Source organism: Hydra vulgaris, chromosome 13, assembly GCF_038396675.1.
Source record: "Hydra vulgaris chromosome 13, alternate assembly HydraT2T_AEP".
Taxonomy (NCBI): Eukaryota; Metazoa; Cnidaria; class Hydrozoa; order Anthoathecata; family Hydridae; genus Hydra; species Hydra vulgaris.
In genome coordinates, this window is record NC_088932.1 from 17953696 (window position 1) to 17978676 (window position 24981).

The following is a 24981-nucleotide window of genomic DNA, read 5'->3' on the forward strand; positions in this document are numbered from 1 at the left end:
AAAAAATTATTATAAAAGTTCCAGTTACAATTGGTTTACTATATCCAGTCAGACTTTTCTTCAAAGTTGCCATTTTTTAGGATCTATAGACTGTTTATTGAAAAAAACGCTTACGGGGTAAGTTGACAAAATTTTCACGGGGTAAGTTGGCTCATAGCATTTATTATGGAAAAATTTTTATAAAATTAATTTTTTTTTTTTTTTAAATTTTTAACATTATTGAAAAAATATATTCTTACAAAAAAATTAAAATAAAAATTTTTTTTAGGTTTTTTTTTACAGATAAAAAGTGGCCAACTAGCCCCGGTCTCCCCTATTTTTTTTTATCTAATAAGTTTTAAAAATGTTTTTTATAATAATAAATAAAAGTTTTTAAATTATGTTTCTTTTCATATCATATAACATCATTTTTTTTTAAACATTTTTGGTGAAAAAGTTAGTGAAATGGGTTACGGCTTACATTAAATGGCTTAACATGTCTGTAGATGGCACTCTAATTTTTGCTTTAAAACACGGCTTGTGTGTGTATGTGTGTGTGTGTGTGTGTGTGTGTGTGTGTGTATATATATATATATATATATATACACATATATATACACACACACACACACACGCATATATATATATATATATATATATATATATATATATATATATATATATATATATATATATATATATATATATATATATATATATATATATAAAGAACTTATTATGCAACATATTTTTAAATTAAATTTAGATTGTAATTTTAATTGCAACATATCATCATTAACTTAAAAACAATACTTCTATTATTTTTGGCTATTTTAGGTAATACTTTTGGTTAATAGGAAGAATTAAGTAATTTTAATATGGTAAGTATAGTCTATAATTCTTCTTTAAACAAAAGCTAGCAACATGCTATTCACACATGGAAATATTCATTTACGCTTGTTTTGAGCTCATATTTATACGCTTGTTTTGAGCTCATATTTATCCGCTTGTTTAAAAAAAGAAGCATTTATTTAATTGTAACATATAAGTTTTTTTGATAAAATAATTTGTTAAAAAATTCCAATAACTTAAAACTTATGCAAACCAATATAATAAGAGAAGAACTTGTTGACATCATTGATGACTTTATTGCAATTGATGACATCATTTTAAACTAATCAGAAATCAAAAATTTCTAAAAGTTATTTATAACACACTATTTAGTTGTTACTAAGTGCTTTTTTGATACTGAGAAAGTGAAAAGCTTTAAAAAAGCTGACTATAAAATGGCTGCAAATAAAAAAATTAAAAGATTAAGTTTAGTACATTTAATAAATGGTATTTTTATTGCAATATTATCAGAGGTGGAAAAAGTAACAAAATATTGTATTTAAGTAAAAGTACTGTTACTTGAATGAACTTTTACTCAAGTACAAGTAATGTTTACTTGTCAAAAAGTTTACTCAAGTAAAATTAAAAAGCCCCATAAAAAAAGAGTAAAAGTTACAGCGTTACTTTCTTTAACTGCTTTTTTAATTTTCTTTTAAAATTATTTTATAATAATCTTTTAATATTCAAATAAGAAAAATAAAAATTTGAAATGTCAGCATGCACGCTCTGATGTCTTCATAAGGCAACCCTTCCCAGGAGACTTTCCACACATAAGTTTTTTTATTTTAGACAACTTGGTTATGCCTGTTTGCAAGTTTTATTGTCATAAGCGTTTCAATATTTTGCACAAAAAAAATTAGTTTTAAAAACAAAGAAGGCAAAACTAACAAAATAGGGAATTAAAATAAATTTAAATAGAAAAAAACATTAAAAAACATTAATAATTCAAATAATTGTTAATTTTTTTAAACATTGCCTTCTGTTTTTATTTTTGTTTTTTAGGGTGGTTGTTATTAAACTTAGTTATTTAAACTTTTTTTTTTTGCAATACACATACTTGTTACATTAACATTAATCATTCGCAACCAGACTAGAAAACCAGTTACTTTAGTGGAACACATACAGCCATAGGAGCCTCAGGGAAGAAGAAGAAAAGATTATATTAGAGTAAGAGTTACCTAAAAACTATTAAAAGGACTTCGGACAGATATATTTTACAATTAACATAGTAGATCAAGAGGGAGGGGCACGTAGAACTAAGTGCACGGAGCCAAATGTTATAAAGCAATAAGTATCCAAAATTACAAAAGCAACCAAAAGTATCCAAAATTGAGGATAAAAAATATACAGGAATAAAAAGGTAACATGAAACAACTTTTTTTTTTTTTTTTTTTTAAACATCTTCGCTTTCAACAAGGCTGCAAGCAGCCACTAATTAAAGTTGGAAGTTACTGTAAGAGAAAAGATGAAGATTGTAGAGCAAGATAACGATTGACAGACGATTTAAAAGATTGCAAATTATATGAATCAGGAAAGCAAGATGAAGGAAGCGAGTTCCAAAGAACTAATGTTCGAGGAAAAAAACTAGACGAATAAGCGTTTTTGGAGCACTTAGGAACAGTCACAGAAAAAGGATGAGACTTAATTGAATGACGAGTAACACGAGAATGAATTTTAGTAGATGGCACAAGAGACGCTAGCTCTTTATAGCAGTGCCCATTATAGTATTTGTAGAAAAGAGAAAGAGAAGCAACATTACGACGATGTGATAGTGGTTAAAGGTTGGCTGCAAGAGCAGGTCCAACTATGTTTACAATGCGTTTTTGCACCTTGTCTAAAAGAGAAAGGGCATCATTAGAAGAACCGCCCCAGATATGGCAACAGTATTCCATACAAGGCCGGATTTGAGATTTATAGAGATAGAGAATAGAATCCAGAGTAAGAAAGTGGCGAGCTCGATAAAGAGATGCAACCTTAGCAGATGCTAATTTTGCAACCGATTTGATATATGGTTTCCAAGAAAGATTGGAAGTAAGAGTTAATCCTAGAAGATGAAGAGTAGGTGACTCATCGAGTACATCACTGTTCATAAATATAGGAAGATCTAAATTATTGCGATAACGATTGGCTGAAAAAAATTGGATTTTATCTGAATTAAAGTTCACCAGCCACTGTGAGCCCCATGCTGTAGCATAAGTGAGATCCTTTTCAAGCTCAAATGCCCCCTCCAGGCAATCAGAGGGTGTTGGTTTCTTATCACGACAAGAATAAATGGTAGTATCATCAGCAAACAATGCCACCTTAGATGTGAGAATATCTGGAAGATCGTTAATGTAAATTAAAAAGAGTATAGGGCCAAGGATAGAACCTTGAGGAACCCCTGAAGTTACAGAATAAGAAGAGTGTTGTCCATCGAGGACAACTTTTATGCTACGATTGGAAAGGAAGGATTCAATGATCTTAAAGATGTTGCCGGATACACCATAAGAAGAAAGCTTATGGAGAAGACCAGCATGCCAAACTTTATCAAACGCTTTTGAAATGTCAAGAGCGATGGCCTTAACCTCTCCACCTTCATCTATTGCACGATAAAACCTGACAGTTATTACTGTTAGCAAATCAGCTGTAGAACGAGAAGATCGAAATCCATATTGATGGTCAGAAAGTAAGTTTTTAGATTCAAGATGAGAAATTAAGTGTTTGTTAATTAAAGATTCAAAAACCTTGCTTATGATAGGAAGAAGACTTATGGAACGGTAGTTAGACGAATCAGATCGCTCCCCAGAATTTTTGAAGATAGGGATAACAGATGCGGCTTTCCAGCAGGCTGGAAAACAAGACTCTGATAAGCACTTGTTCAATAGTTTTGAGAGTATAGACGACAGCTCCGGAGAACACTTCTGCAAGACAATAACAGGTATGTTGTCTGGGCCACAAGCTGTAGAAGAGCCTAGGCAGGAAATCACTTTAGATACAGATGCTGGAGTGATATGAATGTCAAGCAATGGATCAACCTGTTTGTTGGCAATATCAGGTAGAACGCAATTAGTGGAATCAAGAGATGATAATGATGAAAAGTTTTTAGCAAACAGTTCGGCTTTGTCTTTAGCTGAGGTGACAAAGTCTGAACCATACAAGAGAGGTGGAATTATAGATTTGCCCTTATTATTGATATTATTAAAGATTCTCCAGAAGTCACGAGAGCCTAATTTTTGAGATGAGATACAAGATTTCATGACCTGAGAATAGCGGGTTTTGGCATTAGACAAAACCTTTTTAATTAAGACTATGTGAAAAATGTGTAGACGACATGGCATGATTGAAGCTTAAAAATTATGTACATATATGTGTGTGCACCTTACTTAGAAAATACATTGAGAGGCTTAAATGGTATAAGGAATCTCAATGTGAAGAGATGTGTATCATTCATAAACATACCACAAAAAGATTTTTTATATGTAAAAAAGAAAAGATAAATGGTTACAAAGCAAATATACGAGCAGTGGCATTTAAAAAAAGAGTTAAAAATTTTATAGTGGTGGGCTTCAAACCACAGACATTTTGTGTATGAAGTAAACACCTTATTCAAATAGGCTAAACATATGTTTACTAATAAACAAATAAATATAATTATATAATCAAAAAAGTGATATAGAAAGTAAAGCCTATGAGATAGTTACATAAATACGCATACATGAACAAAACAACATATGAGTGTATATAAACATTAGTACTCATTTGGGGATAATATATGCTTTTTACATTAAAATTAAACAAATATGTTTTACAAACAGATAGCAATTTATATTTTCGCTTTCCTCTTTATAAAAAACAAATAAAATATAGGAAAATCATTCTTTTTAATGTTGACTTAAAAATGTTTTTTTTTGTTTTGTTTTGCCTTATATGATTTTGTTGCTGAAAGTAACAACCACCCTAAAGTAACAAAAATAACAATAAATTACTTAAATCATTAAATTTTTTTAATTGTTTTCTATTTAAAATTACTTCAATTTTCTATTTTGTTTCTTTGTTTTTGAAACTTAGTTTTTCCGCAAAGTATTGAAATGCTTGATATAATAAAACTTGCAAACAGCTGTTACCAAAGTTGTCTAATAAAAAATCTTATGCATGGACATACAAGATGAAAAACCGCACGCACCTACTGGGAAGTCTTGTAAGGGGTTGCCTATAAATTATTTCACACAATTTTTGACTTTTACTAAAAACTTCTTAGCTGCTTTTAGTTAAATAATTAATACATTTCAATACCTATAAATGTTAACTATTATTATTTAATATTATTTTAAAAGTCATTATTGGTATGCACCTATATTTTGAAAGTCATTATTGGTATGTACCATAAATCAGAACGCACTTTTTTTTGCGTATTGCGTATTGAGTATGCTACTCATATCATACTTAATACTCAACTCAACGTACGCAATTTCTTTGAGTATAATACTCAATATGCAACTCATAGTACGCATTTTTATTGAGTAGAATACTCAATACACAACTCAAAATACGCATATTTTTTGAGTATTTTGCATAAAAATACGTAATTTTTTTGAGTGTAAAATATAAATTAGTTGTTAAAGTATATATTTTTTTATAAATAACAAACAAAAACACTAAGTTATAATTTAACCATTATAATTTGTTTTTTAAAATAAATTATTAAGGTTTGTGTGTCGAAAATCACGTCATGAAGCCTCTAGGGAGTAAGTAGTATTGCTTTTAATGACTTTATGAGCTTGCTTCAAATAATAATTTACAATTTGCTGTTTTACAAGTTGATAAACTTTAAGTTGCTTTGTTTTGTAAGTTGATAAACTTCTAGCGTTTGTATTTGAAATAATGACTTTTTTAATAATTTTTTGTTACTTTTATGAGGCTATAGATGTATATAAGATGCAAGTATTGATCTTTTTATTTATAGTAAATAAGTTAGATAAATAAAATAAATCATTTTAATCTTTAATCTTATATAAACTAAAGTAATTTATATATGTAATGTAATTTAAACTAGTTTTATAATATTTATTTGCCTAAATAAAGTTTTATTTTAGATTTTTTGCTTTAACATGTATGGAAGATCCGCCAAACGAAAATTAGGTTCAGACTCTAATGTAAAGAGTTTGAGAAAAAAAAAGAAAAAAGTATAAATAAAGAAGATAAAGAAAATCAGTCTGTAAATAAATAAATAAATTCTGATAGAAGTAATCGTGCCTTAGCCGTATTGTCGATTGAAAATAGTCAACCATCGTGCAGCAAAAGCATAAGCAATGCTTAATTAACAAATATAAGTATTAAACAATATGTTAAAGAGATTAATGAAATTAAACATAACTTGAAAAACAATAAATTTCAGCGTAAAATTTTCAAATTTGGTGACACTGAAAAAACTTACAGTTCGGTCTTAAACTTTTTTCATTGCCGAACCGAAAATCGATTTTAAGCCTGAAAAGAAAGAAAAATTATATTTTACCTGCATTTATTGCTATAAGGTATTACATGAACCACTAGGTAAAAGTGGTAATTTTTTTAAGCATTTTAATTCCACACAATGTAACGGCAAAGACAATTTTATGGCTTGGAAAAAGGCTTATGATGATATAAGTCTTGATAATGATGATGACTCGTTGTTAGATGACAATATTATGGATCTAACTAAATATATAATGTCATCCAATATGGCAACACAAGAGCTAGGTAACATTTATCTAAAAAGACTTTTAGAGCGTCATAAAATTCATTTACCATGCGAGAAGTCTTTTGTCTATAATACAGTTCCTATGGTAGTTGAAAAGATAAAAAAAACAATCACTAACTGCCTTAGAAAAGCCAAAACTATTACATTAATAGGTGATATCTGGGATAGCCACCAGCTGGCTGATTTTTTTTGCCTTATGTTGCCAGGTTACCTTTGCTGATTTCAGTAAAAAGCTAATAGTTCTTGGTCTTCAACGAATGAGTGGCCCACATAATGCTGAAATATTATATTGGTTTCAGAAGAAATATTAAATCAATATGATTTCGATAAATCTAAAGTTGACGGTTATGTGAGTGATTGTGGTAAAGCTTTTCTTAGAGCTTTTCCACAAATGCTCAATTATGAATTGGAAAACGGCAATTGGATTGAAGAAGACTTTTGGGAAGAATTGTTTGAGAATGACGACAGTCATGAGAATGATCAGGAACTGAAAGATTCACCTGAACCTGAAATTAACGAATTGCTTACTGAAGAAATAAATCCAATCCGAAATGATATTAAATTCAGCAAACTATCTAATGAGATTGATGCTGAGATTGATGCTACTGGAATTGATGATGCTGATAATTATGAATTTGGGGATCATAGTGTAGTAGATCAATTAGAGTTTGAACTCCGCAGCAGAAAAGTACCTCGTTTTGCATGCACAAACCACAAATTTAATATTTCTATATGTAATACTGTGAGGTCATGCAAACGATTGAAAACTATTTTGTCATTGCTTTGTTCATTTGCTAAAAAAACTCATCAGACAATTCAAATTGCCGGAATCTTTCAACAAAAAAAAAAAAAGATTAAGAAACGAAAGTTTAACTCGTTGGTCATCAAGCTTTTTAATGTTGATTTGTTTTTACAAAGCATATAAAAAACATTGTTTTGAAACTATTAAATGTCCAGTTACTCAAGCAGAGATTGAATTCTATTTATCATTGATGCTTCCAGCATACAGATTTACGCTTTTGAATCAAAGAAATCGCGCACATATTGGTGACTTGGTACCAAGTTTACATTTATTAATCATGCAATATGAGGAAATGGTAAAAAAGATGATAAAAAGAAAAAATTTTGCGAATTGCTGATAACTAATGTAAAAAAACAATTTGAGCATGAGCTTAACTCTGCTGTTTATGCAGCTGCTGCAGTTTTAAATGTTTCTAAACTTTATCTATGGTATCAAAGACTGATTGCAAAAGCCACAGTCAATTTGGGACTAAGTTCATTAGTAAACTTGGCAATTGAATTTAATAAAAAAAAACGAAAAAAACGATTTGACAGCAAGTGGTTCTAATAATAGTTTCTCTCAAAAAAGTCTTCCTGACGATGAAGCCTTTGATCAGTTTTATCAAAGCATAGAATTGGATTAGGTAGAGTACAACAAAAAAGAACTTAGCATCGGACACCTAGCTGACAAAGAAAGGAATAACTTTGTAAACATTTTAAGAAACCGTAATTTCACCAACAAAACTCATTATGATGCATTTTGGTTTGAGAAAAGAAAAGAATTGCCATATCTTTATAATTTGTGTCTCATGTTTTTTAATATACCGACATCCTCCGCTTATGTTGAATGATTTTTTAGCATATGTGGTGTAGTTAATCGAAAAAGAGCCGGCAACATGACTGATGAAACACTAATAAATCGTGCCTTTTTAAAAAGTAACTTAACCATACTTAATGAAATGGCTGAGTGAAAATAATTCTTCAGTTGTTTGAAAATTTTCTTCATTACTTTTGTTTTTGTTTATGAATTGAAAATACATTTTAGAAAAATATAATTTTTTTTTCTCTTTCATTTCGTGTTTCTGTTTGTTCATTATATAAAAAACAATATTACTTTTAGAACAAAATTATATTTTACACTAAAAAAAAAAAACGCCAATTACTCAAAAAAAATGCGTATTATGAGTTGTGTATTGAGTATTCTACTCAAGCAAAATGCGTACAATGAGTTGCGTATTGAGTATTATACTCAAAGAAATTGCGTACGTTGAGTTGCGTATTGAGTATGATATGAGTAATATACTCAATACGCAATACGCAAAAAAAAGTGCATTCTGATGTATGGTATGCACCTATAAATAATAAGCCTTCAGTAAAAATATTATTTGTATGCAAATAAAATTTAAATTTTTTAATGTTTATGTATTGACAAGAGCTGTGGATGATTAAAAGTTCTCGTAGAGAGGCCATAGTCAGTGTAGTTACATCGACTGGCTTAATTAGGTAAAGAGAAAGTGTACATATATTATTTTTTGCACTACTATAGTTCCATATAAAACTGTAGAAATTAACAGTGACTTAATAGACAAACAACCTCGAAAGATAAGTAATTTTTGATAAAAATATAGTTTAAATAGCTTCATTAGTAATAAGTTAGTGTAGTTTCATGGATGTCACTATTCTATCACAACTTTATTACATCTGATAAAGTCGTAAATGCAGCGGAGTCTATATTAATCTACTAAAATTTAAGTAAATTTAAAAAGTTTATTTCAATAAAACTAAACTCAAATTATTAATTTTGATTTTGATGTTGAAATCAAAATCAAAATTAATAATAAATAGCTGTATTCTTCAAGAGTTATTAAATATCTTGGTGTATTAAATGATTGCAATCTTTCATGGAACTTTTATATTAATGAACTAAGCAAGAAACTCGAGCTAACGGTATGCTTTCGATAATTCGTCATTATGTCGATAAAGTTACACTAAAGAATATTTACTATGCATTATTCTCATCTCATCTTAGATATTGTTGTCAAGTTTGGGGTCAAATTAGAAACTTTCACATTAACAAGTTGCTATCATCTCAGCGTTAATCCATTAGAATAATAAACTTTCAACCAATTAAAACAGATACATCGAAGTCCTTCAAAAAACTTTTTATTCCAACATTTCCAGTGCTAGTAAAGTATGCTAATCTTCTTTTTGTTTTTTACTCCTTAAATAAAAACTTACCATCTCCTATCACAAACTTGTTCACAGAAAGTAGACTATTACATTCCTACTCTACTAGAAATATACACAATGGAAAACTAAATATACCATCTTTTAGAACCCAGAAGTATGGTAAAAGTTCTATTGTTTATCAGTGCGCCTGTGAATGGAACAGGAACCTTGCATGCATTCTGAATGAGTCCAAAAAACTTTATCCTAAAATACCTTTACTCCATCTTAAACAATATCAATTTTAAAAAATTCTGAAAAACTTTTTATTCTAACTTTTAGACATATTATCCTTACGATTAAAATATTCTTTTAATTTTCTTTTCGTCATTACTACAATTATCATCAGTACATTTTGTTTAAATTTTTCTTTTTTTTTTATTATCCTTTTACTTTTATTATTATATATTATTTTTTATTATCCTTTTATTATTAAAACCTGCAAATTATGATTTCTACATGCTTGTTTTAATGTATGTTCTATGTGCTTTAATCTATGTGTTTATGGTCCATGTTTCAATATATGTCTATGCTTATTATTACTTATATTATGTTTAAAAATTGGTGTCACTCCTTTGATCAGATTTCTGTATGAGTGACACCATCCTAATAAATCATTAACTTATTATTATAAATAATTTTATGCTCATAACTACTATTATAATACTTATTAATACTATTATTATAATTTGTAATAATTTTTTTTATCTTATATTATTATAATATATTATTATTATTACTATTATTATTATTGATATTATTATTATTATCAAAACTATTGTAAAAATGATTTACGGAAAATAAATAGCTTGTTGTTGTTGTTTAGTATAAATCTATACAAAATTAATAACTCTGTAAAAGATAAAAAACACGATAGTAAAATATCAAATTATTTCAGAAAAAAGTTCCAGGATTTTCAGAAATTATAGCTAAAAAGGGTACTTTTCCAGGACCTAACATGTGATAACTAAAAACCTGGAAAAAATTTGTGTAAATATAAAAATACAAAGAAAAAATTTTATATAATTGCAATCACTTCTATTTTGTTGCAAATTTAATTATTTAAATGTATTATTAAAAAATAATTTATTTAGGAATAATTAAAAAAGAAAAAAAAAGCTTATAACGATGACTCCCTTAGAAAACGAGTGTAAGCATTTTTGGATTTGCATCCGAATGACAACAAAAACTTGATTGTAAATCATTTTCGAATGGAGAACATACCAAAATCTACTATTAATAATATACTTAAAAGAAAGGGGAACAATAAAGGACCAGAAAGAAAAGTCGGAAGTGGTCCCAAAGCAATAAAGATGCCTGCAAAATAGATAAAGCGCCTTAAAAAAACAATTGATCAAAAGGATGGTATTTCACAGCGTGGTCTTGCAAAACGATTTCATGTATCACAACCAAACATATTCACCAATAAACTAGCATTCGTTATCATAAAAAAACTAAAACACCAAAAAGAACACCCGCTCAAAAAGCAGCTGTTCGTTCAAAGTGCCGCAGGTTGGTTTAGATTTTTTGGAAAAAAATTGTTATTATTGATGATGAATCATATTTTTATTTGAGTAACACTAATATTTCTGGAAACGTTGGATTTTATTCTTCTGACATAAATGCCGCATCATATGATGTAAGGTTAAAAAGAAAAAACAAATTTGAGCCAAAATTGTTTTGATTGCATTCTCTACAAAGGGAATCTCTCAGCAGTACATTGCTCCGCCAGGCCAAGCAGTCAATGAAGATGTGTATATTTCAAAATGTCTTGTTAGATTGGAGAAATTTATTAAAAAACATCATAAAAATGACAATATTGTTTTTTGGTCTGATCTAGCTTTATCGCATTAGTCACGTAAAGTACAAAGTTATCTTAAAGCAAAAAATATTGAATTTGTACCAAAAGAGCATAATCCTGCTAATGTGCCAGAATTACGTCCAATTTACGATTTTTGGTCTGAACTTAAGAGATTAGTGTACAACAAAAACTGGCAAGCTGAAAACCTAGGCAAATTTAAAAAGCGGATAGAGTTTTCAATTAAAAGAATCGACATAGAATGTGTACATCGGCTTGCTGCCGCCACATTTACAAGAGTAGACACTGTAATTCATCATGGCATGAAAAACTTATAAATCTATTTATTTATAAAAAAGCTATAATAGTTAACGATGATGCAAGTTAAGTGCTTTGGTATATATAAAAAAGCTATAATAGTTAACGATGATGCAAGTTAAGTGCTTTGGTTGCTCCTCCAGAGTCCTTAGAAGTAATCAAGTATGACCGACCAGTTGTAGTTTTGGGTTCGACTGCTAGCAAAAGATCATTCAAATCAAGGGTAAAAATATCTGGAGGATCTCTGATCGAGAAAAATTGACCTGGACCATGAGGGTGAAAAAAGTTCATGGTTACTTCTTTTTTTTTTGGATTGCTCTCCAACACACAACCTATCCACCAATGTTCATCATACTCTACAACTATGTAACCAGTAATTGAACTGAAGTTAAGCTGGCTAACATTCTGTGACATAATTTTCTCAATTCTAGACATAGGACTGGAACTATAATCTTATACTTGAAGTTCATTCGTGGATAATGGTTTAAAGCAATGAAGTTTTTAGGTACCAGGAGTCGTTTTAGCATTCGAAAAACTTTCCTTCAATATTGTGGATTCGATTCACCAATCATTTGCAGTAAGGTATTCAAAGGAGATTCCATGGATATTTTCTTTAGCAAACGTATATAATTGATAAGTGGTTTTTATTTGGTAATAGTATGGACGTTGTAAGCTTGCTTTTGCCGCTTCAAATTTAACATGTTATTTTTAATACTTCAAATTTTACTTTCAAAAAATTAATTAGGTTATGCTGAAAAAGATGAACTTCAGTCTTTCACAGGAAGACGTGTGATCGCACGTCTTTATATGACCAGGCAAATTACATATTGCTTTGACGATTGACTGCAGCTATTTTAAAAAACATTTTAAAAATGCGCTGAATGAAAAATATTCCGAATTATACCTTAAGTAAAATAAATTACATCAAAACTTTGAACAAATGTTTTTATATTAGCGAAACGCTTTTAAATAAAGTAACAATTTACTGATAATGGTTTTTTTTTTAAAGTATAATTGGCAGTTGTATACATTTTTTTAATTTATAAAATGCGGTAGTGGTGTAGTGGTAGAGCGCTCGCTTCATAAGCGAGAGGTTCCGAGTTCGAATCCTACCACGTCCCTGGTAGTACTGCGCTCAACTTGCTTCTCCGCGTATCGGCCTTGTTTATCAAGGTTCGTGTTTCGGAGTTATAGAGTTGGGAGAGGGTTTTAACCACAAGTAGCCTCCTCATCTGTAGTGGCCTTCTTGACCTTGGGGAGGTGAAATACAAAAAAAAAAAAAAAAAAAAAAAAAAAAAAAAAAAAAAAAAAAAAAAGTTTAAATGTGCATTTTTTATAATAAACATTACTAAAAATTAAAAAATTGTTTTGTTTTTATAAACGATGACATTCTATGACAACGAAAGTCTTTTTAACGAATTTTAATATAAGAATGTTAAAGTTAATACACTTGAAAAGATAAACAAAATTTTGACAAGACAAAATGTTTTAGAAAGCCGTTACAATTAAATAAGTTTGATCTTGTTTTTATATTATCAAAACACTTTTTAATGAAGTAACAAAACACTTCTAATGAATTTTTATAATAAGTATTAAAAACTGTTGTTTTTTTACTTGTATAATTATGTATTTTTTATGATAAATGTTTGTCTTTAAACATATTAAAAAACAAAAAACAAAGTACAAATGTTAAAACAAAGAATGAAGTGATTTTTTAATGCGTAAATTAAATAGACTAAGCATTTTAGTTTGATGAGTTTTTTTTAGATAAGTTTAAGTAAGTTTTTGTAACGCATTTTTAAACTTTGAAAATATGTCAAAAACCGTTGTCAAATCTATAAAACAAATTATTTTTTGCGTGATCATATAATTGCGTGCGATTGCTTGTCTTTCTGTGAAAGACTGAACTGCAACTGTGTCATGAGTATTACATTCCAAAAGCACTACATAACCTCCATGACATAAATTTCCTTCATATTTATAATAAAAAACAAAAGGATGTAAAGTTGCTTGACTATTTGTCCAGTGATATCCTTGTGCTGCATCTTGTATGATAAATGTATAATTTTCTGAAAAATCACCAATAACTAGAAATTCTTCATCGGATAAATTGTTTTTCTTCCAGTCTAAATATTTTGCCTGCTCTTGAGCAATAAAATCATGTATAGTAAGTGTTTTCAAGCTCTCTAAAAATCTTTCAATAAACTCATCAGTTGACTGTATAAAGGTTTGAAGCTGGGACCTAACTGTTGTAGTCCACTGTTTATACTCAATTTCTTCAACTCCTTTAATTTCAAAGCATTGCAACAACCATTCCTTTAGCATGGCAACTCCAGGTTAATTTTCACACTCATCTAGAGGACATGCTGGCAAGAAAAGATTGCATTGGATTTTAGCCAAAGTTTGTTTGTAGTTTTTAATAGGGGTTTCTAGTTCATCTTCTAGTTGTAAATCATCCATATGTGATCAGACTATCATGAGCATAACATTTTGATGAATGGTACATACACACACAGTAAGTACCACTTGCTCCTGCAAAGACACATTCTTTTGGACGTAGCTCTACAAACTTCGAAAACCTGATTCTGATATTTGGATACTTTTCTGAAAATAATTGATAAACTTCCTTCAAACTACTTAGAAAATCTTTTTTTCCAGGCATTACATGGCTAACAGTGTCAGAATAATAAAATTCTTTTACCATATCTTTCACATGTACTGGTAGTGATTTCCTTTTTTTTGAGTTAGGGGTTGATAAAACACCTTTGGTTATTAAGAGCACTTTAACAATGTCATCATTGTCATGTGTTGGAAACTTTTTTGTTAGTTGCTTCGTATTCATCATCCTCTAAAAAATCAATGGCGAAAAATCTGAATTAGATGATAAAAGGTCTAACTTCCTTTTTCCAAGTTTTTTAAGCTTTTTCTTTTTCTCCGGAATATAACTTTTAAGAGTTTGTAATTTGCGTTTATCCAAGGATGACTCACCCAATATTGACAAGGGTTTATTAAAAATTGAAATTTTTTCTTCCTGGCACTGATAATTTTCATCTCCCTTGTCACTAAAAATATCTTAAGATATGTAACTGCCTTGAGAATCTGACTGTACTACAATTTGCAGAATTTTCATTAGCACATAATCCTTTTTCAGAAGATAAGCCAGTGATCCTCTTTTGGCAAGTACCACATAATTTTGCTCCAGCCATAAGTTGTGAGGAATACATAGCTACCTGCCGACTAGTAACTACCCATAAGGTTTTATATTGTTTTTTCTCATGGTGTTCGAATGGTTTTGTCTCTTCTTTAACTATTTTACTTGCGCTTGAAATGCCATTTTTAATCTAAATTTAATTTGAAAGTTAGTAAAAACTTCTTTCTAAGTTATCTTTTGACAACTAATTCAATGGTAAAGAATTGATTATTTTAATATAAATATATATAGCTTTAAGCCTCATATAATTTAATACCGACTTAGTATGTATATATAGTACTAGTAATTAAATTACAACCAAGAAAAGAAAAAGAAAAAAGTTTATGGAAATCCCAAAAAGATTTTTTTATGGGGCATCCACAATTGAATAATGTGTAAAAAAAAAATTATGACTTTTGACCTTCGCCATCGACCAGGGTCAAAGGTCAAATGACCAATACCTTTTTTTCTATTGAACTCATCACTTTTTTGTATAGACACAAAGTTGTTTATCTGGGCAAGAGCATCTGTTTGCCACCAAAATTAACTTCCTAAGTATAATAGCATAAAAAGTTATGACATTTTAAATAACCAAGGTCAATTGAAAAGTTCAAAACTTTGAAAGGTCATATCTCAGGAAATAATTGACCTAAGTAAAAAAAAAAACATGTTTTTCTTCTGTCCATATGCCCAACGTGTGAGCCAATTTTCATCAAAATCCAAGTTGGTGATGTCTGATTTGACTATAAAGTGGTTCCAATATTTTTATAAATAGTTGTGGTTTTTTCACAAATGATATTTGGAAGTATATTCCAAAGTTCAGGACTATAGTGTGATAATGCTTGATAACCAAAAGGATTACTGCATTTTTTTGTTTCATTCAATTTTAATGTTCTTTCTGACATTGAGTAGTGAATTAAATTGCATAATGATGTTGGTGCTTCCAGGATAATAGATTTGTGCATTATTAAAAGACTTAATTACATAAAAAATTACATTAATTACATAAAAAATGTAACTAATTACATAAAGATTTAGTTTCATTTTTTTTTATATTGTAAAAAGATAAGTTTTTTTTACTTTTATAAACTTTGATTGCTGTTAAAAACTTTTATGTATAGTTATGTTTTTCTGAAATTTTTATATTTAGAATTATCTCATGAAACAACAATAACAAAAACTCTTATAAGCTTTTTTACTTCATATTGCTTCATAAATCTTTTGAGCTTCATTAAATAACAACACCATAAATGAATATTTTAAAGTAGTAATATTTAGCACCCAAGATGCAGTGGTTAGAGACACCTAATATTGCCAGTTGTAACAAGAAATAGTAACAAATTAACGGAAATCGGTAGGAAAGATAGCAGCAAATAATAAAGACCAAGTTTTGAAAAAATTTTAGCATTGTAAAAAAATTAGGTAATTTTCAAAAACTTTACACTTGTGTTGGAACAAAATGAGTTCAGTACAGTACAAAAAGTGCTAAATGGTTATGAAAAGATTTTTAAACCAGACAATAGACAAATTAAAACTAATACCCTCATTTAAAATATAATTATATTTTTAATCTTTAAATAATAATAATGCTTCTTTATAAAGTTACTTTTACTACTTACTTATAAATAATAAAGGTGTAGCCACTTTAAAATAATAATTATGCTGGCCAACAACTTGGAAATTCTTCTAAAGTCAGGTAATTAAATAAATTATACAAAACTCAAGGAATTTTGATTGATTCAGTTGCAAACTATAAGTTAATATTTGAATTGACAATCAAAACTAGATTGCAAAAAATGATTTCTTAAAGTCTCATCATTATTATTTAAAAGTCTCATTATAATTATGTAAAAGTTATTGAGAGCACTTTTGAAGTTTATAATTTTGGGTAAAAAAAAAAAGTCATTGAGAGGACTTTTGAAGCTTGTGTTTTTGGATAAATATAAAGAGCTATGAGATTTTTTGTTGCTTTATATGTTAAGGTTTTGATAATTTTTTCATCGGAAAGTCAGGGAATTTTGATAAGAGCCAGAGAAAAGCCATGGAAAATGAACATGGATATTTGCTGGGCACCCTGAATATATACATTTACATTAACTATCAATTACACTCATTAAAATGATCAAATGCATTCATATTCAACACAGTATTATCTAATAAATTGATCCTCACAGTCATAATTAACGGGAAACATTTTATACATCAAATTCATATTTTTAGGAACATAATTTAAAGGAACATAACAAAGCTGTTCAGATAACTGTAGTCTTTTGTAAAAGCTATGTTTTTTAATGTTACCCCAAATAGCCTTTTTAATATCGAGTCCTTGGTGTAGTGAATTAATAGTAGTAAATTTAAACTCAAGCTGGTATAGACAACTTTATTCAGCAAATTAATAAATATGGTAACCTAAAGATACAGTCAAAATATTTTACATAAAAGGAACACAATAGTTATCGAATAACAGTAGTAAGCAATAGAAATCAGCACACTCTGTCAGCAACTCTGTGACCTTGGATTTAAAAATCCACAGTATGTTTTATGTCAACATCCTGTTCTGGACAGAGTTTTGAAGTAGGTCATTGACTTTGTATGTCCTGAAAATTCTACCTCGCCTGACTGACACTATTCTTTTGTTAAATTCATTCTTGAAAATTACAAAAATCTTGTCCAAGCCTTTGGCAACAGTGGTCCTTCTTTAAACTGCAAAATTTTAGGCTGGAGAGATGATATGAAATTGCTTTACAATCTAAGCAAAGCATATCTTTTTTATAAAGGAAATTGATATTTTCCTAAAATTAATTTTTCTAATACACTACCATCTCTTCACTGTGCAAAATGGTAGTGGTGTAGTGGTAGTGTGTAGTGGTAGAGTGGTAGTGTATAGATGGTAATGCGATAGTGGTGTAGTGGTAGGCCACTCGCTACATAGGCAAGAACTTGCAAGTTCGATTCCCACCATGTCCCTGGTAGTACTGCGCTCAACTTGCTTCTCCGTGCAGCGGCCTTGTTCTTCAAGGTTCGTATTTCGGAGTCATAGAGTTGAGAGAGAGTTATAACCACAAGTAGCCTTCTCGTCTGTAGTGGCCTTCTCGGCCTTGGGGAATTCAAGAGCATTTTACGATCTTTTTGAAAAATTAATGTAAATGAATATGATTTAATGTTGTTATGCATAATTGTTCATTAGAAAATAATATAGAACATAGGTGTTGTAAAAAAGTCAACACCCTAATATATATATATATATATATATATATATATATATATATATATATATATATATATATATATATATATATATATATATATATATATATATATATATATATATATATATATATATATATATATGCAGGCCTTGTTACGAGATTTCGCTGCGTAACGAAAACGCGTAACGCATTTCTAAGAAACTCAACTCAGCAAATATATTTTGTATCATTAGAAGTTATATTGCGTCACTAGCGTCTTTTCAAGTACCGCATTCATACAAGCAGTTTTTTTTTCTCTCACTATAACAATCATACAAGCAGTTTTTTTTTCTCTCACTATAACAAAAGTTACAAATAAAATCTAAGTTCCTACTTAAAAAAACACATTTATTATTTTTTTAATTATAACTAAATTTTATTTTGAAAAAAAATATTTTTTTTATAAAACGTATAATAATATTTGTTTATTTTCTTATACGGTTGGTTTTTGGTTATTTTATTAACTGTTAATAAATTTTTTCTGTTAATAAATTTCTGTTAATAACTGTTAATAAATTTTTTCTTTTTTTAAATTTATTTTGTGAACTCTTTTAAATAATGTTTTTAAACAATAAAGAGTTGTTTATCAGTTACCGATAACGTATTCATGATCATAATTTATTTTCATAAATTAAAAGAACGTCATTAAAACTTTACGTTATTGAATTAACAATAAACAAAATATCTTATTAATAAAATATTTACATCAAAATAAATCGTGCATTTTTTAAACTACTATAACAAAAAATAATTTTTATATTTAAAAAGGAATTTATATATTTAATTTCTTAAGATAAAATTTAAAACACTTTAATTTTTTTAACTAATTTTTAACAACAACAACAAAAGTTATTAAACAAACTGTTTCTTTAACAAAAAATCTATTTGTTTACAATAGCGGTTAAATGCTTTTACCGCAAGTAAAAGCATTTAACCTCAATTTCTTTATTTCTTGTGAATAAACGACGTCACGTTAACAACATCAAAAGATAATTTAAATATTCTAAAAGATGAAAGTTTTTGCGTAGCACAAAACTGCTGAACGAGTAAGCAAATCGCCTTTTCGCAGGCTAAATGCGAGCTGCGTAACGCTTCTTAACAAGGCCTGTATATGAGTTCTACCTATATATACAATATTATAAGTTATATATTACACTATAAGTTTTCAGTATATGTGGCAGTCTAAATTCTTTATTATCGGAGGTAATGTAGCACTTTTTAGACAATCCATGCTGCTTGATTCTAGCAATAGGTTCGCTATTTCAACCCATATATGTGAATATATGAAAATTTTAAAGAAGACTTTATTTAGTAATACCGCTCTTAAGGTTTATGTAATAACTATATGCAATATTTGCTACTAAGTGTAAATTTTATACTTTTTATTTAAAGAGAAGATAAGTATTCTTTATATAAATTATAATTACTTGATAAAATGAGTAATACCTTTGAGCTGTAAGTCTTAGTTGTGCTGTCAAAACATTGGCATCAGAGGTAATGCCTGCAACACTACACACAGTGTTTCTAAATGTAAGTAAAACATTGTTACTTTTTAAAAAATGGTGCAAAAATTTAGTAAGTACCTAAAAATATTTAAATTACTCGTCTAATTTGTATATCTTGTCTGAGAGTACGTCATCAAGTAATTTGTTTGTGTTTCGTCGCTCTGCTGCTAGTACAACCCCATCTGTAGCAAGAATACCAAGACAGGTGCCTGCATGACTAATTGCTTCCATGGCATATTCAACTTGAAAAAGACGACCTTTTAAAAAAAAAAAATTTTTTTTTAATTTTTATAAGTTTATAAACTTTTAAATATATCTTATAATTTTAATAATTTTTAATGTAAAACCTACCCTCTGGAGAAAAAATGGTAGTACGAGTATCATATCTTCGAGACTAAAAGAAACATTCTTTATACTCAAATGTTAAGTCTTATTAAAAAAAGAAAAGAATATTGAACTATATTTTTAAGGTAATACTAATAAGCTCTAATCTATTTTTTAAAAATCAAACCATTTCTAGCTGTAGTCTTTAATTGAATATATATTATATATGCTGAAAAAATTGTGCAAAAGAAATAATTATATCAAGAAAATTATTTTAACATAATAAATTGTATAACATATTTTAAGTATAAATATAGATTTATTATCTTTTAAAAAATTTAACTTTTTAATTTTTTAAAACAATTATTCACAAAGTATAATATTTATAAATTCAGCTGGTGATAATAAGAGCAATCAAAAAAATGGCGGTTTAGATTTTCATCTTATAATTCTATAACTAAAGGATTAAGTATAAAATTAAAACAAATAAATAAAAAGTTTTCTTTTTCTATCTTATTTTTATTTATAGCATTTTATTTATTGTTTTAAAAACTTTTACTTTGAGCATCGTTTTTATAGGACTTTTTGTTTAAAATATATTCAATAAGCTGAGCATTTAAAGTTATTTGTGTACCTAATATGTATATAAAAATATAAACAAGAGTAATATAAATGGACAGCATGAAAAATGTATTGCTAATGCTATTACAGACGGATCACAAACTTTTATTTTTTTAATGGAGGAAAATAAGAACTATGAAAATAGAAGATATGTTAAACAATTTATCAGTCAAGTATATTATTAAAAAAACAAACTAAAAAGAAACAGTTAGAACCTATTTAGAAAAAACAATTTATGATTTCAACTTTTATTATTCTTTAATAATTTTTTTTTAATGCTAATTATTAAATAATAAATAATAGAACAACTGTAGTTAGGTACAAATCAAATATTGCACTAAACTTGAACTTGGTTGGCATTAATCAAAACACTTACACATATCACATATTATTGATATGTGATATATGCATATACTGAAGATATATGTGTATACCTGACACAAGTGACACCTGAGTAAATTATTTAGTCATTACTCAGCTAGGCTTTAGTACTCCTAAATATTACAGCAAATATTAAATAAGATTTATTTAGCACTACTGAAAATATCAAACAAGATTCATTGAATATTGAATATTTGATGTATTACTAATACTACTACATGTAGTACTACTTTTGTAATACTACACTGAAGTTCATGTCGTACAGCCTAGCTGAGTAATATATTCAAGAATGTATTCAATATAATCTCCAAAATATAAAAACACGCAAGTTACCAAGAATGTCAAAACATAACTGTTTTGGAAACTTTTAATTTAAATTTATCATGAATTATAATTTTATATTATAATATTTCAGCAGAGCTTTGTAACGACAAAAATTTTCTATTGAGCACTTTGTTAAAATTTTGAAGTGTCATGCAAAAAATAATACGGTCGACATTCACCGAATTAATTTCGTTTGTTAAGACGCCGGAAAAACCATCGTTTTCACTTTAACCCAAGATTTGACGAACCAGCTGACGGTAAATTAATTTTTGAAACATAATTTGAGATTTAAAATTTAATAATTAGTTTAAGCTTTTATATTCAGTTTTTAAATTAAGTTAAAATATCTGTTATAGTATGCAAACTTATTTTTATAAAATTCTTTATATTAAAATACAATATTTCTAGGGGCAGGTCCGCCGAGAGCCGTCCGGGACAAACTGTCCCTTTCGCCCCCCTCCCCTCTCTCTCGGTGGCTCTGTCTAAGGGTTATATATACACTCATTTTTCAAATAATATAAAAAACCCGTTAAAAAACAAACAAATAATAAAACTTCAATGTAATATATTATTTTTATAATTTTTTATTATTCAGTAATTAATTTTTATAAATTACATAATGTAAAAAACGTCACAAAGTTTAAAAAAAATTAAAATGAATGAAGAAGTTTGGCAAAAGGTATTTCTGTCCTGAGGGTACCTGGTGTATCCGGTTGACTATTTATGTTGTTTGACTAAAGTTTTTATGCTTTTACTCTAAAAAAAAGTATTTGTAGACGATACGTCTACAGTGTTGGACGGTGAAGCATTCCAAACATTATGACACACTGTGAAATATAGGAAACGTTCAGTACAGTTCAACACCTTCATCTTTGAGCCCCTATCTATTTATTATAATAAACAGACAGGGGCTCAAAGATGATATGAATAGCAAAATACTATCATAATCTTTTCATATAGTCCCTACAGATTGCGAGGTTAGAATTATTTTGTTCTATCTCCATATTTTTCCGAACCGAGAAAATCAAGTTAAAATTTTTAAATGGCCCTGCACACCAAATAACATAAAAAACGCAAGCAAAACCAATTTATGTTAGTTTCCTATCCAGGCTACCACAGTTTCAAAGAAATTGTTTTAAAATATTTAAAGTGCAGGTGTCTGAATTACTACACCCTGATTTGGAGATAGAACAATGTAATACACACTTATTTTATATAATACAGTATTATTTTGTTCTATTTCCATTTTTTGTTAAAAAACATAATACAAGCTAGTATTTTTTTATATATATTGAGCAAGATGATTGTATATTTTGGTAATTAAAGTACTGTAAGGTACATATCTGTTTTATTAGGAAAAAAAATCTTATTTTACACTAGTGAACAAATTACATAAACACGCTTTTTTTTTCTAAAATTCAATTCGACAGAGAAGATAAGTAATATATTATCTAAAGTATGTACCAAAATCTTCACAACGAAATAAAACTTTAGTTATAAATTCTATTTGCATAACTTTCTGTAGTATGCATAATCTGAATGCTAGATGCATTATCTGGATATAGGGAGCAAGCTTAAAATTAAAATAGCCTGCAATAGCTGAAAAATGTTTGAAATCCAATTTCGTCATTTGGTAGACAGAAAAAAAATTTTATGAAGTGCAGGAGTTGCTCTGATTAAACCAAAAAGACTAAATATTTCAACAGGAGCGAGTGCTCTATTAATTTGACTGATATTATCAACCTCTTTTAAACTTTGTAAAATTATTCCGATTTTTGGGTAACATAACACAAACCAAATACGTGTTCATTTATCATAAACTGATATTTTGTGTGCATTTAAATTTACAAGAATTTAACAGTCTTTCTTGTTGGTAACAGATTTTCATAAAACATTTTCATTTTTATACGGTTGATCAGTTTGTTTTAACTGCTTTCTCACATTCTGTGTCCAAGTTTAGCAGCTGACTTTCGTTTCGAAGTTTTTCCTCAATGTAGGAGCAGACGACAAGCTGGTGCTATATTATATATAGTTTGCCGCATTAAGTCTGACAAAAGTTGTTTTGTTCAGAAATAGTAAAGGTAAAAAAATTTTAAAGGATTATAGCATCTGTATGATATTTTGTTAACTACGAAATATTTCCGTTAAATGATCAAGTCTGTGAATTATGAAACATGAAAAAATTAAAATGATCAATTTTGCGGTATCCTGAAATAAAAATCTTTGTAGCGAAAAAACCCAGACTAAAGATTCTTTTTTTTTTTAAATCCTTTGAAAATCACAATCGCTTGTCAAAATTTAAATAATATTTTAAATAAATGCGTTGTTTAAAATGAACATCATAGTTTAGTAATATGATCTGTTCTGATCGTTTATTGGCAATTTTTCTTAATTATAAGCTCTTCCTTGGTCGGAATTCTAGTATTATTTGTGAAAATCAATAGAATTATTGTGTTTTGACAATATACGTCAGAACCGATTAGAACAAGGATCTATATTAAATTAAGGCATTTTTTCAAAAGATTTTAACGTAATTCATGTTAAGGCCGGAATTGATCTAAAGACTAGGAGTCTTTAATGGTGTTCTTTAGATTCACTATGACGTGTAATAAAAGGTTTTGAAAATTAAATATAAAAAAGAAAAGTTTCTTTAAATATTGAAAAAACTAAAATTAAAAAAAATTATAACATCTACAGCTCTTGTTTGGACTTAATGATAAAATCAATTTTAAATAATTCGAATTATTAAAATTATCTAAGGATTCGAATAATTTGTAAATCGCCTTAACTACACCGAGTAGACAAACCACAATAAAAATTAGGTTTTTTAAGAGATTAATGTCGAAATTAAACAACAAAAAATGTCCAAATAAAATATTGCTGTAAAGCTAGCTAGTTTATTTCTTACTGGGTGATGGTTCTACTCTACACTTTAAATTGGGCCAAGTATTATCATTTTGTTGATCACGGTATAATTCTAATCCTTTGTTTGAATCTAATGTTGATGACTCAAACAATGATGATGTATAATCCTATATCTTTGGTGATGACTCAAACAAGATAACTACAATCTTTAGAGATCCCTTTACCAACTTCATTACCAACTTCATTTACTACTTATTCTCAGTTTCACCTCTCCTATGTCTACCTGACTGGACTCGGTAAGTACTTTTCTCCCCCTTCCCCCATAACGCAATAAAAGAATTTGTCTCCACTTAAAACAATTTTCACCATTTTTTTGGATATCTATCCATTTATATTTCAAATCAAAGGTTTCGTTTAATTTCTACTTTTAGTATCCGCTAAAGTCTACGCTTTATTTGCCAAACAAAAATGTTATGATGTTCAAAAATGGCAAAGTTTTTTTTTTTTTTCTTTAACAATTGTAAAAGAATTTTTGGAATGTCATGAAAGCACTCTATTAAAAACCTTTGCAGATAGATTTGATAAATTAGAAGAAAAATTAACAACGAAATTGAAAAATTAAAAAACAATATTGCTTTACGGAAGAAAGAAATCGCTGGAATTACTAAAGCAATGGATTTTGAGAATAAATATTATGAACAATTTGTTAAGGAATCAAATGGTTTAAAAGTAAAACTCAATAGTTATAACAAAGACAACGAGAATCTAAAATGCACCGAAATTATTCAAGATAAACTAGCAGAATTAAAAGATAA

General features: G+C 28.3%; 1 protein-coding gene across 1 annotated transcript in view; it reads right to left on the reverse strand.

The window, feature by feature from the left end:
• The window catches only part of LOC100203275 (proteasome subunit alpha type-4), a 35414-nt gene extending 15164 nt beyond the window's left edge, over positions 1–20250 (reverse strand). The window contains exons 1-4 of the mRNA XM_065816391.1: positions 20163–20250; positions 20003–20045; positions 19749–19908; positions 19593–19670 (exon numbers count right to left, since the gene is read on the reverse strand). Coding sequence (XP_065672463.1) covers positions 19593–19670; positions 19749–19908; positions 20003–20045; positions 20163–20165 — 284 coding nt within the window. The 5' untranslated portion in view covers positions 20166–20250. The remainder of the gene's footprint in view (positions 1–19592; positions 19671–19748; positions 19909–20002; positions 20046–20162) is intronic.
• Positions 20251–24981: the final 4731 nt, after the last annotated feature.